The following is a 15,782-nucleotide window of genomic DNA, read 5'->3' on the forward strand; positions in this document are numbered from 1 at the left end:
CTAACAACCGCAACGTGTGAGTTTTGGCCTCAGCGATGGGATTTCAGCTCGCCCAGAGGGATGGTCCGTGCATGGTCTATGTGTGGTCCATGCACCTTGCAGGGATCCAGGTGAGTGATGGAGGCATAGGAAGAGTTGAGTGGATTTTCACCACAATGAAGAACTGAGAGGGAATGAAAATGAAAACAAACACACACACATATATATATATATATATTTTTTTTAGAGCCCTTTGAGTTGTGGCAGAACACAGCTCTCCAGATTGGCTCTCATGGCATTCCTGTGCGAATCTCATTCACTGTCTTTCACAAAAAGGCATCCAAGGCACATTCCTCCTCTTTCTTCTGTTACGGTCTGAACATGAATGGGTCACGTTTGGGTTGGGAAGCTCCAGATTCAGAGGAAAAATGAAAGAAAATAGAGTTTCAGAGCCATATACTAGAGCCTGAGCTCTGGGTTTGTTGCGTTATCCCAAAAAGAAGAAAGTGGGGGCTAAGGGGACACCATGTATCAGCTCACCATGGCCCCACCATGGACCCCCAAACCACAGTAGCACCCAAAATCCCTCAGAGGGCATCTAGGCACTTCATTCAAAAACATGTTCCAAAGCCATCATGTTGTCTGCTCTATGCAGAAGTCACAGCCTAATAGCAATGAGAGGAGATAAAGATCTGGGGGTGATGCTCACGCTGCTGCAGTGGCTGCCTTGGCTCAGTTCTTTTCCTCCTTTTTCCTCTTCCTTTGCCATGGTCTGGATTTCCAAGAGCTGGCACCACACAAGGGCTCCCCACCAACTCCCTGCGCTCAGAGCCTTTTGCAGCAAGTAGCTTTGCAGAAAAGCAGATTATTTCTCAGCATCCCTCTGCTCCAGGCAGTACAAACTCTGAGGGATCAGTCAGCCCATTTTCCCTGGGAATGAGCACAAACCGTGGCTAGAAACAAGGAAAACACATCGCTCTGCAGTTTCCCATGGTACTTTTCCACCCATCTGCAGGTGAACGCAGAGGGGTCCTCCTTGTGCCCTGGCGGAAAGCAGAGGGATTAGGGCAAGTCTCTCTGCAAACAGAGCCTGGGTGGGAGCAGCCAAGGCTGCCGGCTGCTGCGTTGGAGATTTGTGGGGTTTGCACAGGGCAGAACTGCTCTCAGGTCCACCCAGCACAGCTTCCTCTGCGGGAGGATGTCCGAAAGCTTTGCAAACACTGCGGTGCCAGCAGCAGGTTTTGCAATCCCATGTGTTTTCCACCCATTGGGTCCAAAACGAGCACAGCATGGGCTCCATTTATGCCAACCAGGTAATATTAATCCCATATCTGGCTGCTGGGTATTGGCATAGATGAGAAACATAGAATTATAAAGGTTGGATGAGGCCGCTAAGGTCATCATGTCCAACCATCAATCCATCTCCACCACAACCATAGCATAACAGAGTCATTGAGCTTGGAAAAGACCTCCAAGGTCACCAACTCCAAACCCAACCCATCCCACCATGCCCACTGACCATGTCTCTCAGTGCCACATCTCCACGGTTCTTGAACAGCTCCTAATATCCAATCTAAACTTTCCCTGGCACAACTCAGAGCCATCACCTCTTGCCCCATCACTAATGATACTGAAGATGATATGATGTCATCGATGATGCAAGTATAAAGAGGTACCAAATCCAGCAGGATTCAGATTATTTCCCACCTCAATCCAAGACCAGCCACTCAATCAGCTTAATTAAACAAGAAGCTGACAATGGTCACCATTGCAGCCAACAGCAATGCTTCTCAGACTCAGAGCTGCAGTCTAAATCCACAACCTCATCCCCCATCGCCAGAGGCAACAGGGAAACCTGACTTTTTTTTCCTTTTTGCATGTAATTAGTAGAATAAAATGAGAATTGATGGTTGGACTTGATGATTTTAGCGTTCTTTTCCAACCTCAGTGATTCTGCAATTCTAACTTTAGGGCAGCAATTTTGGAGCAGGAGCTGGGGAGCCTTTGTGGTGCCCTTGGAAGATGCAGCTCAACCCAATGTGCTCTACTGCACATGGGCCACGGTGGCCATTGCAGACCTCCATCTTTTGACGAGTTCTATTTCCTTCAGGCAATAAAAGAAAAACAGATTTTGCTGTGCAAATTGCAGCACATCCAAAAGAAAATGGGAAAAGCCTGAATTCCTGCCCCCCATCAAAACAACTCATGTTGGGAGCCTCTCCATCCGTAAGAGAAGCGAAGTGAGGGTGCTACATTGGGGATGTACACGGATGGTGGGGGACCTGCCAAAATTGGTCAGTATTTGGGGCTGAAATTCATTCTCACCTCCACATCCATTTGCAACCAGGGCTCAGCAATGCTCTACAACAGCTCTACACCTGTTGAGCCCAGAGGAAAACACTTTCAAACAGATCCCCTGGGCTTTGAAAGGAGTTAAGTCTGGTGGATAAATGCAAATGTTTTTATTCCTTTTGTGCACAGAGTAAGATAGCAGGGAAGGTGTGGCCGGAAAACCTTTCACTCCGTGTGCTGCATCTTGTCATCCAAGGTAAACACGCAGCTTAATGAGATTTCAAGAGGGAAAAGGTGAGATATTTGCCTTTATGTTCATTACCCTTTAAAGCAGGAACAATATTTGACGAGAAACAAAGAATGGGGCAAACGAGATGATAATCGCAGGCGGTGAACAAACACAGCCTAGATCCTGGATTAATCAAATGACTTCAGTGAGAACCCCAAAGGCTTTGGTGGTGCAGAGCACCACGGCACAAAGCACTGCACCCAATGGGGACTCCACAATGGGGCCATGGCCATGGTCATCACCACCATCCAACATATCACAGCTGATGTTTTTCGTATTTTTCTCCTTTTCTACTTATCTCACATATCTACAGACCCCCAGAAGAAGACATCAGTGTGGGAGTCTGTAGGATGTAGACTGCACAGGAGAAAGGAATTTATTTATCGGTGCCCACCCAATGCTTCTGTATAATGACAGAATGGAGCACAGCCGATATCCACCACCCTACAGCTCCTTGCTGCAGGAAATCCTACAAGTTTAAGGGCTTGCTGCAGCCTACCGGATAAATAACACGTATTTCAAAAATACCCTCAAAGGATATTTACACAATAATCTGTACTGGTTCCAAAGAAACCATTAGTGTCAATTAGAGAAACAAATCCTCTCTGGAACGCGCAACTTTTTACGGAAAAATGAAAGCTTTGTCTCACTAATGACCCATCATGCTTTCAGCAGTGCTTGAGCACTTGGGGTTGAAGACATACTTCCTCCATGTATGGGAGAAGACTCGGTGGAATCAGATAATTATCAGTGTTAAAAATCACAGTCCCTTCCTTGCACCTGTAAGAGAAAACTCAGGCCTATTACCAGCTCCATAGCAACCCCACATCTTCCTAAATAATTACGTGTATATATATATTATTTTTTTCTCAATATCTGCCAACTCAATCTCAATATCCACCATCACCAGCTCTTCAAAACCCAAACCTCACCTCTCAGCACTGCACTATGCACGGGGAAAAAGGGATTCGATATTGACCCTACAATGTAAATAGAAACATAAAGCAGTCCAAAACATCTTGCTGAGCTTCAAGAGCACTTTATCTTTTGATCTTGTCTCATGAGCACATCTCCACCCTGGGACATTGATGGGTTGCTGCACCTCCTTTATTTGCACAGAAGATTAAAAAATAAAAATATATTTTTAAAAAAATGCAAGCTGCCCTCCCATGTCCGAAAAACAGCAGCCAACACCAAACCCATGGTTAGAAATCACAGTGAGATCGTTTCAGCCCTGCAGCAGCACCTTGGGGAGAGGCGTAGACATGGCAATGAGTCATGGAAACTGCACCAAAGAATTTGTCTTCTCCATTTTCTTGAGGGAAGAACTGCCGTGCAAATTACACATTCCCCATTGAAATGGACGTTCCTTCAACCGAGCAGCTCCCCAGTGCCTCTAACCCATCTGTTTTCTTGCATATAGGAAAAGCCACTCTTCTGCTTTGCTGCCCAGCAGCCAAAACATGCAGCTTCCCTCTGCAAATCTGAGCAGCCAGCTCTGCAGCAGGAGGAATCCCTCTCCCAAACCTTCCAGCAGTACCCAGAGGAGCACCAGCCCACAAGACACACGTGCCAGGGCTGCAAAACTACTGTAAAACAAAAAAGAATAGGACTTGCTTCCTTGAGAGCAATAGTGAAGAGCTTTACACCACGGGACACCACTAGAAGGCACCAGTTCCCCAGTACATGGCTAAGAACAACCATGAGCACCAAGCCGAGAAGGACAAAAATCAGAATATATATATATATTTTATTATTTCCTCGAGTTCCAGTGATACAACTGTAGCAGCATCTCACAGATGAACTCCTGCAATGTTAAATATACATCACGAGAACACATTAAATTCCAAGGCAGCCAAAAAAAAAAAAAATACCAACAACAAAACTGCAGACGAAGTTATAAATCCTCCCTTAAATATATGTGCGTTTGTTGCAGATAAAGCAGCAGTACACAATTCACATACCAGGTTAAAATAAAACTTCAGACTCGCAGCAAAACTTTCAAACAACACAAGGAGAGATGAGGAGCTTTGGTTGGGGGGGCTTTAATGCAGCGATCCAGCAGGAAACCCATTAAATTTCTGCAATTTTTAGACCAATTGGGTACAGCTGTCCCATTTCCAACTGGTTTTACCCGGTACCCACGGTGATCTGCAGAGATCTATGAACCTACAAGTGCTCCTTGCTCCCAGCAAGCTCCCAACACAACCCAGTTGCTCAGCACTTGGGAGGGAACCAGACACGCTCACGTTTTTCTGGGCAGTGACAGAGATGGGTAGCTCATTTTGGGATACTCAGCACGCAACCAATGTAACGAGCTCTGCCTCTGCATCCTGACCCACAACTCTCTCCAAGTGCATAAAAACCACAGTGATGTAAAGCAAAGCAGAGGAAGAGGACGACGCACCAAGGACCGTGGGCTGAGCCACCCAAAGCTGCACCAAAAGAGCTGTCACCCTCCACGTTGTGCCACAATTAGCAATAAAATGACCCAAGATTTTCATCCACCCATCTCCCGCAGACAACGTTTATGCAATTCTGGCTCCTGTTAGTGACTCTCCAGTTTCTAAAGTCAATAGAAAAAGAAGAAGAAGAAAAAAAAAAAGACATCCAAATCCAACAGCTGGCTGGAGCATCTCCAGCCTGGAGGACTTTGGTGTGCATGAGAGCTGGGGGCTTTCTCCAGCCAAAACCCCACAAGTGGAGGTTACGTTTTGCACTTTAAGACAAAGGGTGCATTCAACACAGTCATTTGTTCAGCTTAAGTGACAAAAAGGCACCGAGGACCTCCTTGCGTCATTGGCACAGAGGTAATTGTAATTACACAAGGCACATGCAGCACCGCCCATGGAGGTGTGCGTTGATGCAGCTTCTCCAAATAATGGAGCAGAAGGTTTGGCTCTGCTTAGTGTCATCTGGGCTGATGGGACACTCGTCAGTCCAAATGTGTCAAAAGCAAGCTGAAAATACATCCATGGCAGAGCAGAAGCTGCCACTGGCACAGTGGTGAGGGGACGGGACCAGCCCCAAGCATCAGCTACTCCCAGTAGGGTGAGCTCCACGTACAGCCCAGATTTCCCCAGGTACAATCAAGATCTGCCAAGTGGTGTCCTCCAATCCCTAAAATTCATCAAATTTGTCATCAGCTGCTGATGACCCAAAGAATAGGTTGTGATGTCCAAAAAACCACTCTCTGCATGACATGGCACCAAGCTGGGAGAAGCCAACCTGGCGTAGACCTGCCCTCTCAAAGTGGGAACGAGGAATTTTGGGGCTCTCCACCTTCACACAAGGGCCATACTCCAAAAATGAGCATTTCTACAAAGGACGCGTTGGGAAGAGCCATTCCCAGGAGGAGCAATAAGGCAGATCTCCCTTCAGAGCAGGCACAATATTGCTGAACACAAACCCCAGCATTCTGCAGCAGCAAACCCAAACCCACCCTCCCGTGAGCGGAGTCAGGGCTTCAGTGAAAAAATACAAATAAGTTAAGGGAGGACCAAAGCCACTTCCAGCTATCACACACCATAAAAATGTACCTTTAGAAAAGTGTTTGAAAAATACTCTTCTTTTAAGTTCTACATCTTTAAGAGTCTCCTTGTAAAAATATATATTTTTTTCCACCCCAGGTATTTTGGGGTGCCCCTCTTGGTGTCCTTCTGTCTCCCACAGGGCTGTCCCCATTCCTTCTCCCCAGGTCCCCAGAAAGCCTCAAGGGGCTCCCAAGTCCCTTGACACTCCCACAATACCACTGCCTGGGGACTAAATGCTGTGTAATTAAAGCCAATCTGGCTATAAAAATAAATGCTTTCATGTCTTCCTTGCACGTGATGGAAGAATTTAGCCCTTTTTAAGCAGCTCAGCATCTAGCTGTAATTGTACTAAAAAAAAACCACCCAAAAACCAAATACCTATATAGAAAAATAAAGGATAAACATTATCCAACTATTTTATATTTATATAAAAGTTCTATGATAGGGTATTTTGCCGTAAAAAAAAACAACCAGCCTAGGTTGTATAACCTAGGATTTCTGGTGAGGAGTAAACTACAACTTCAAGCTTAGAGAAAAAACAATATCCATTATTTCGGCTCTCCAAAATAAAGTTATTAAATATATATATTATTATAAGTATTTCATAAACTATTGTTTAAGCAACGAGGGGAACACGTGGCTGAGGGCCACAGAAAAGTGGCACCAGCTCTGACCCCCACCCCCCAGGACCTGGTGTGTTCCTGGCACACGCAGAGGGGATATCACGTCCTTCAAAGGGATGTTCTCTTTTCCAGCTTGTGCTTTGTGAGAAAGTACTTAAAGAACTCATACACCGACCACGCGATGGCTGTTGAAGGGATCTGATAGATGACGCGTGCCTGCACCCCTCGGAAATACCCCGCGATGCCCCCCAGCCGATAGACAGTCCTAAAGGCATTGGCCATGCCCGAGAGGTGCCCAGTGATGTTAAGAGAACTCAACGCCGTGTTTTCTTGAGTGTTGAGCAAGGTCTTGCAGACGTCCAATGGGGTGGTGGCAGCAGCGGCCACGGCCCCCGCTACGGCCCCCGAACAGACATGGGACAGCGGGTGGTACTCCCTGCGTGGGTTCACCCTCTCCTGCATGAACTCGTAGGTGATGAAGTGGATGGCCTGGAAGGGGACGTTCATGGTGAGCTGGGTGGTGTAGCTGCGGTAGAAGGCAGCAAAGCCTTCGGTTTTCTGCACTGTCCTCACGCACTGCCAGACGGATTTGTAGGGGGAGTTGAACATCTGCATCCGCTGCTTCACCACTGCTCCGGGGAATATCCAACACAGCACCAAAGGAATAAAGATTAATTAGATGAGCGCCTTGCCAATGGACATCCCAACACCCAGACCAAGCGCTGCTCCAAGCATCAGCCATGCAGACCCAGCATCCCCTTCCAAACCCACGAAGAAGCATTTCTGCAGTGATCCGCACCCTATATGCTAACTTTTAGCCCAAGGATCCATGCAACCTCTGCATCCCCTGCCCTAAAACCCAGCAAGCACGGGAAGGGGTCAGCTCAGCCCTGGTTTGGTAGCTCTACACTTTCATGGGTCAACACATTCCTCAGCCTTCATTAAGGAGCCCTTCTGTCAGGCTACAGAGGCATTATGACAGACGGATGAGAACGCAGAACTCATTTGTGGCAAAATCTGACGTCAGTAGAAGGTTATTTATTCTGATTAAGAAGGATTTTAAGCATTAAAAACAGTTTTTCTGAAATTTATCACTGCTTTTGGTCCATTCAGGAGCTGAGTACCCAACAGCAGTGCAGCCAATTAATTTTAGATGCATTTTACTGTTGGTTCTCCTATCATCAAACATCCCCCAGGAAGGGGGCAGCTGGTCGAAGCCCACCACCAGCTGGTAGAACCCTACTGCTGCTCTGCTGGTTGGACAGCATGACCAGCTCTGCTCTGCATGCCCAGAGCTTTTGAAAAACCACAGCCACTACTACAGCAAAGATTTATAGGCAGAGCATGGTGTGATTCAGGCTCCTACAATGAAAGCAGCCAGGCAGTCCTGGGCAGGATTTCTCCCTTTCAGAAAATGGGCAGTATCCCCACAGCAAAGGGCTGGGGTGACCCTGAGGCCACCCAGGGTCTCTGTGCAGGTCACTATTACCTTCAGCCGGATTCATCACTGCATCATGGAGCAATGTGGCTGCGCTCCCAGCTATACCTGCAAGACAAAAGCATCCTTCAGCAATCTGGGGGAGCAAGGGGTCACCTGTAACACAGCGCCCAGTAACACAATTGGTTTCCAGTATGGAAAAACCCAAGCAAGGCAGCCCAGCACAAGCCAGCTCCAGCCATGTCATGTTGGCTACTCCCAACAACTTACAGGGCTCTGCCTACACAAGACTTCACCGGCTTTGCTCAGCCTACACCAGACTGAAGAATGAGCAATGGTTAGAACTGGCTCACTGCATCTTTAATTAGGCGTTTTCAGCCATTTAAGCACTAATTGCACAGATTCTGCAAACATCTAGCCAGCCATTAACGACTCTGCAGGACGGCCTCGAGCCACACCTTCCCCTTTGAAGTTTCCATTGACTTTCAGTCATTTTCCACTAATGCAGGGTTCAGCTTTCCCGTGGGTACCAAAAGCCTGTAGCTACTTGAAGGGCAGGCACAGGAAAGCAACAAGGAAAAAGGATATTCTGCTCTTTATTGAGTTGGTTGGGTGAAGTCAAGTGGGCACTGTGGCAGATTGCTGCCATTGCATCATGGCAACTCAGGTCACGGCAAATAATCTTAGGCATTTTGATACATTGCCTTAACACAGTCCCGTGAACAGCAAAAAAATACGCAGCCGTGCTCTCAGTTTTGATAAAGGAATTTGAGAATTTGTTTCAAGACTGCAAAGAGAAATTCAATGTCTGCAACTCTATTTTCATTTGACACAAATACATTTTCTCAAACGGAACATATAGAGTTGCCATCAGACATTCAATTCAAAAATCTGATCATGTCACTTTACCAGACATTTATAAGAAAAAATACCCCACAATCTGCCTTATGCCATTGCTTTCGGCAGCACGTACATTTGAGAATAACTACTGTCAAGGACAAGGCCCAGGAAGAGCAAAATTAGATCAAAAATCTCTAATGAACTTCTTGAGACCTTACTAAGAATTAAAATTGCTGCCATCAAACCAGTTTCAAGAAAACAATGTCAAATATCATGCTCATTTTATATTTTTGCTGGCCTCTTTTTATTTATCCATTTTAATAAAAATATTAAAAAAATAAGTTTTGTTGCTAATATATATTAACTATACTGTATGTCTTATGAGGGCTGCTCCAAAAGTAATGCCTCCTGTTTTATGGTGTTGGCTCGCAATGTCAGAGGCGGATGCTGGTGGTATGGCACTAGAGGTTGAACCTTCCCACTGATATCCCATTACATTTTGTTGCTGTGTGACAGATGGCAGCAGAGAGGCAGTCTGACAAAACAGAACCTGACGTAGAAGTGCACATGGAGCAAAGGGAGTGGGGAAAAATAAATGGTACCAACTGACATTCATCAACACTACAGAGACTGAACAGTGGGTGTGAGCACAGGGAGGGATGCGGGGTGGGGGGGGGGCGTTTCAGCACTGGACAGCGACAGCGGGTCATCTCTGTTGGCGCGGGTTTTGACAAGCATGGCTGATGAGCATCACTTGTTCACTGCTGGTGAAAACGCATGGCTGATGGTGGTGACCACATTGAAAAATAGCATTTTGTAGCTGAGAATTCTCTCTATCAAGCAGAGCTACTCTGCTCATTGTAGCTGTTGTAGTTTCCGTGGAAATAAACAGGAGCCTTTACTTTCAGAGCAACCTACATATATGCAGCACAAGATAATTCCTCTTCACTCAGCGTGGACCAGCCAAGCCAACAGCCTGGACACTCCTGAGATAACAGCACCTTCTGCATGATCTCTTCAACATGCCTGGATGCCTTGTTAGAGCTGTAGCAACAGGCATCATCCACGTCATGACCTCAGAGCAAAAACCTTCTCCAATTATTTATTGTGCGAGACCACCCAGCTCGCAGTACTTGGTGCGAAGCAAACAAGGGGAAGGCTAATTGCAAGATTTTTTTTTAATGCAATAAAATAAATTAAAAAAATACCATTGGCCAAGTGGCTGTTCCCTCCATGCTGAATGGTATCACTGAGAGATTTTTTCATTTTTTCATAGCAAGCGAAGTACAAGGCATGGGCAGGGCCAGCCCCCAGCATGGTGACGTTGATCCCACGTAAAGGCCTCCAGAAGCCTTCGGTCAGGACCATCTTCTTCAAGGCTTCGTACACACTCCGGTACTGGGCCTTAGGGTCGGGCTGCAGGCTCTGCATCCGTGTCTGCAACAAAGCACACAGGAGGGAGAGGCCTCGGTAACCTGTGCTCCATGCTACATGCAAGATTTTGAAGATTCAGACCTATGTGGGCCTCACTGACCCAAACAGATCACAGAGCCCAGCCCCTGGCTTCACATAGGACCACCCCGAAGTCCTTTGCCTCCTTCCAATTCATTGCTGAGCCCACTTTGCTCAGAGCCCCCAGAGCACCCACAGAACCCCAATGCACTCATGTCCCCTTTATTCACACTTCTGCCAGAACAACCCCATGAAGTCCATGCTCCCTTTGCAACACCAACACGTTACAAGTCCGCTGGTGGATGTGTAACCTCTGCTCTTGTTTATGCATGGGGAATTACGTGCAATTGTTCAAAAGACAAAGGTGAAACACAGTCAGGGCTCTAATTGCCTCCTGCTTGCAACACTCCGTCTCTGCCCCAGCGTGTTCCTCCTGCAATTGCTCACTGCTTTGATACCCACATGGAGTTACAGGGCACATGATCGGGAAATGGGTTTCCTCGAAGGGCACAAAGATGAGTCCCCATGGGTGTCAGATGGGTGAAGCCCAAGCCCAACCTGCCCCCTGGAGGACCCAGGGACAGCTGCTGGGGACATCTGCCCTCTGGTCAGCCACCAGCTCCATGGGTTTGGTGTTATCTGCATCTTTCCTCAGTAGACCTCAGTGGGTTTTTCTTCCTCTTAATTGCTTTTCTGAAGCTTTCCAAGAGGCCAGCAGCTTTCACAGGACACCTTCCAGCTCCAGAGCAAAGTTTCTCCCCCTGACATATTGCACTGTGCTGATCCCAGTTCCTCCATTTAGGGTCAGAGCAGTTCATGAACAAGGCGATAAGCAGCAGATAAGGGAGCAGGCAGCCCTGAAGGTCAGGTTTGCTGCTACAAGCTCAGCATTGCAGCCAGTGCTTTGCTTCTGTATCAAGTTTAAGCCCAGCAATGCATTGCACCAACATTACAACTTGATCCATTTTGCTGGGGGGGTGAAAATCAGCCCTTTTCTGCTCAGTTTTTGATATTGCAACAGCACAACAGGAAGTGGGGCTGCAGCACTGCAAGTAATCCCTCCAGCATCCAGGAAATCCCTGGTTTAATGTCCTTGGCTCTGCAGAAGAGCAATGGTGATGCAAACAGCAGCCCCAGAAGGAAGGATCCCCCACGTCCCTCAGTGCTTCTGCACAAGGACTCATTGATTCACTCCTGCAATTAACCAGCAGCAATCCCAGGGCTGCGCTTCCAGGTGAGATCACACCAATCCAAGTACTGCTTATTTGGACCTTGGATCTCTTTGGTTGCTGAAAACTGAAAGGCATTTCCACGGCCACTGCTCTGAGACCACGAGATCGGGGCTGAATTGCAGACTTTAACCCAGAATCATAAGCCAAGCAATTAATGAGAGCAGTAAAGCAGTGTGTGAGGATAACACAAGCTATTGCGTTTGTAGTAGCTACTCTAGAAAGAAACACAAGAATTGCATTTGCAAAGTGATGTGAGTGAGCAGCTAGGTGAACTGCAGATTGTAAGCATCTGTGGTCACGACTGCAACTGAAAGAACTCTCCTTTTTTGCACCACGCATTGCCTTTCCCTGAAGATGCATTACCCCAACATGCAAAAGCTGTGGTCTCATTGCACAGATGCCTGCAGGGCTGCAGCTGAGGATGCACGAGGTGAGCACAGAGTTGCACAGCTGCAGCAAAACATGCTCTGCATTTGGGGAAAGCCCCAAGGCCACTGCCCTTAGCACAGGGGAGCTGTGCTGAGGAATGGAGTTTCGCTGCCTCGAGCAAAGCTTGCCAGCGTAGAGCACATTGCAACATGGGAAATAAACCAAAGCTCAGAAGCTTTCCTCTAAAAGCAACAATAGCTCAGAATCTTGCAATGTGCTTAAAAAAAATGGATGTAGAGTAGCTTGCATCCTTTGCTTTGCATGCTCAAGGTCCCACGCCGTTGTCACTGTGACTCAGCAGCACCCACCAGCTGCAGCTGGGACTGTGCACTGCTGCAGACTCAAAGCTCCACCCTCACATTGCAAAACTGATCTGATCCCAGCCCAGTGCATTGCTGGGATGCATTCAGAACCAGTGCAACTGCAGCATGCATCTGGAGCCGATGCATCAGAGATGTCTGGGAGTATGCACTGCCATAGAGCAGCACAGCACCCAAGCAACGTGCAATACTGCAGCACCCCAAGAACCTCCACAATCCTGCTGGGCACCCACCTACTTTCATGTGGCGATGCATAAACACCACTTAGTTTTCCTAAGCACCCAGCTGCATGCCAGCCCCATCCAGGATCCATTTATCGCAGCAGCACAGCATCAGTGCTTCACCTTTAAAGGCTGCAAACAGTTGATTTGCTGCGCAGCCCTCCCAGCACTTATCTGCAGCCTGCAAGCTCCTCCACGAGTTCACACCCCTGTTGTTAAACAGCCCAGAAATGCTCCATTAATCCCATTGCGTAAGGCAGCAAGCGTCCGGGCAGCCCTACCTGTAGCACAGGCACCAGAAGCAAAAGCAAAAGTCCCAGCTCCAGATTCATGGCATCTCCATGGGGCAGCAGCTCCAGTGCCCACCACCACCCACACATCACACAGCAGAACTCCTAAAGGAGGGAGCCCAATGCTTGAGCACACACTCTTTACTGCATCCCGAAAGATGCATGGCCATAGCAACTAAAGTTGATGAAAAGAGGCTGAAATATACCCGGAAAGCTCAGGAATGTTCCTTCCAAGGCAGCAACAGCACTTAATTGGTGTCAGTGCTGCTGCTGCTGCTCTCTATGCAGAAAGTTCAGCACAGAAAGTGTGCAGACGCACTTTCCAGAAGTTTCTCAGCTGGCACGAGCCATGGGGCCAGGATGGATTTCTGCCCAGAAGTGTTCTGCTAACAAGAGCCAGCTCTCCAGCTTTGCATTTCCTTGCAAAGCATCACCACTTTGATGGACAACCGCACAAACCAGCTAGCATCACCGTGACCCATGGAGCAGCTCCCAGTCACCCATTCTGTTTTGCAGCAGCTCCCAGCAAGCAGTGCACGGTCCCCACATGTGGCTGCAAAGTGACCATGGGTGGGGTGACAGGTTGGTTGGGGCTGGCAGCTCCCACACCATCCCCTGACAGGACAAACTGCTCTTTCTGGCCATGCACTGATACCCACGGGTTCACCACCAAACCCAGACATCCCAAACCTGCTCAAACAGGAGCACTGCTCTCAGCCCTAACCGTGTGCAGGCTTTCAGGAGCAGAGCTGCAAGCAGCCAAGCCCCCAAACTGCTCCATCCCTGCAACAAACCCCATCTCACCCATTCATCCTCCTGCCCTGCAGACAGATTGCGTGCCCCTGGCTCCTTGCAGCAGGGCTCAAGCTGCAGTGAGGTCTGAGGCCAAGTTGCAATGGGGTCTTCCTGCACCATGAGAAGGAAAACGATGCAAAGGAACAGACACCAAGCAACTCCCAATAACCACAGGTCTCCAACTTTCAGCTGGCAGAGGACGACCAGTACTGCATCTCCCTCCCAAAACAAACAGCCACGGTGCTGGGAATGCCTCACACAGTGCCAAAGCACATAGAGCAGCAGAGCTGCGGGTCACAGTGGGGTGATCCTGGCGGGTGCTGCACAGGGACACCTGCACACAGCTCCAGCCGCCAGGTATTGCCCTGAGGGTGCCCTAAGGGCAGGCTGCAGCCTCCCAGAGGTCGTACGTCATGCTCAGCAATTGTGCAAGTGGTTGAAACAAGCAATTCCCCCAAACTGCAATATTTTTCCCTTTCTCTTTGAGAGGAAACAACTTGCTGGGACCAATACATTTCCTCCTGGAGGCCATCCAGGTGCCCCAGACACCACTTTGCGTAGCATCCATGGGCTCTGCTTGGCCATGCCCTGATGATCCCAGTAATATCACCTGGATAGGCAGGGACAATGCACTTCCTTTCTGGAAGAAAAAGAAAGACGTTGAGAAAGTGAAAGACATTGCTGGTAATGAGCTTAATTAGGCTCGGTTCCTTGCAGAGTACAAGGAACCTACAGGGACCTCACTGCAGGCAGCAGCTCCCTCCAGCTCCAAGGCGCAAAGGTTGCTGGGAAAAAAAGTGCTTCGCTGCAAACCAGCAGCACCTCTGTGTTTACAGCATGCACACTTTGCAAAGCTACAGGAGGAGAAAGCTTGCACAGAGGAGGAACAGAACTCTTGCAGACTTCCCCGACGGCACCTTGCTCCAAGTTCACGCACGAGGACTTTGCTTTGCTGCGCCAGGGCCGGACACAGTGCAGCACAGCATACACCTTTGCACTGTGGTTGCGCAAAGCCGGCGGGCACAGCGTGCTGAGGCTGCCCAGGAGGGCTCTGTGCAGCAGAGGGCAAGGAGGGGTGACAGCAGCCCAGCAGAGCACCCCGGGCCTGTGTGTGCTCACAGCCTGACACGTAGCCTTATTCCCCCCAGCAAAATTCCCTCCCTTGCATGCATAAGGTTCTAGGGGTGATACGGTGCGTACCTCCATATGTGCATGCACGCCCCTTGCACTCCCTGCATTTAGTCCCTTGCACTCCCATGATCCATACACACATCCCCACACGCACACTCCAAGAATGCACCTCCCCCTTTGCACACCCATCCCTCATTCGTGCACTCTCCTTGCACTGCCTGCAGGCTCCCTTACTCCATGCACATCCACTCCATGCATTCCAAGAATGCAACCCTCCAGACCTTATACAGGACCCCCCTCGCCCTCCCTGCGTGTAACCCCCCCAGGACCCGCACACCCTACACATGGACCCCTTTAGCAGCTCTGTACCCCATGAACACATCCTGCACCCCTGCTCTCCATGCACTAGCATCCTTTGCACCCCCATACCCCACGCGTACACCCCCTTTGCATCCCCATACCCCTTGCATGAACGCACTTTCGCAACTCTATACCCCATGAACAAACCCTGTATCACTGTATCCCCCACCCCACACACACACACATCCCCTTTGCACCCCCGTACCCCACGCACACCCCCCAGTAGCAAGCAGAGCACAGTCCCAGGACACCCCCCCACCCCACGCACCTTCACGGAATCCACCGGGTACATCACGGTGTGCTCCATGATCCCCGCCACAGCCCCGGCCAACATGTGCGTGCCGAGCGAGGCTCCGCTGGGCAGACTCTCGTAATCCTCACCCTCCATCGGGGGGGGCACAGAAGGGGCAGGGATCGGACCTGAGGGCCCGGGCCCAGGCCCCGGGGGGGCCGCCGTGCTGCCCCCCACGGAGCAGCTCAGCTCCATACGCTTGGAGCTGAGTACGGACCGGGAAAAGGGATTCCCGGAACAGAAATGGGAGGGGAGAGCGAGGTGGG

At 49.1% G+C, this 15,782-nt stretch overlaps 1 protein-coding gene across 1 annotated transcript; it reads right to left on the minus strand.

The window, feature by feature from the left end:
• Positions 4,297-15,776, minus strand: SLC25A37 (solute carrier family 25 member 37). Its single transcript, XM_021374995.1, has 4 exons — positions 15,493-15,776; positions 10,203-10,431; positions 8,206-8,262; positions 4,297-7,345 (listed from the first exon to the last, which is right to left on the minus strand). The coding sequence occupies exons 1-4, from the start codon at positions 15,709-15,711 to the stop codon at positions 6,825-6,827; spliced, it is 1,026 nt and encodes a 341-aa protein (XP_021230670.1). The 5' UTR covers positions 15,712-15,776; the 3' UTR covers positions 4,297-6,824.

The sequence above is a fragment of the Numida meleagris genome, chromosome 21 (genome assembly GCF_002078875.1).
Source record: "Numida meleagris isolate 19003 breed g44 Domestic line chromosome 21, NumMel1.0, whole genome shotgun sequence".
NCBI classification, from domain to species: domain Eukaryota; kingdom Metazoa; phylum Chordata; class Aves; order Galliformes; family Numididae; genus Numida; species Numida meleagris.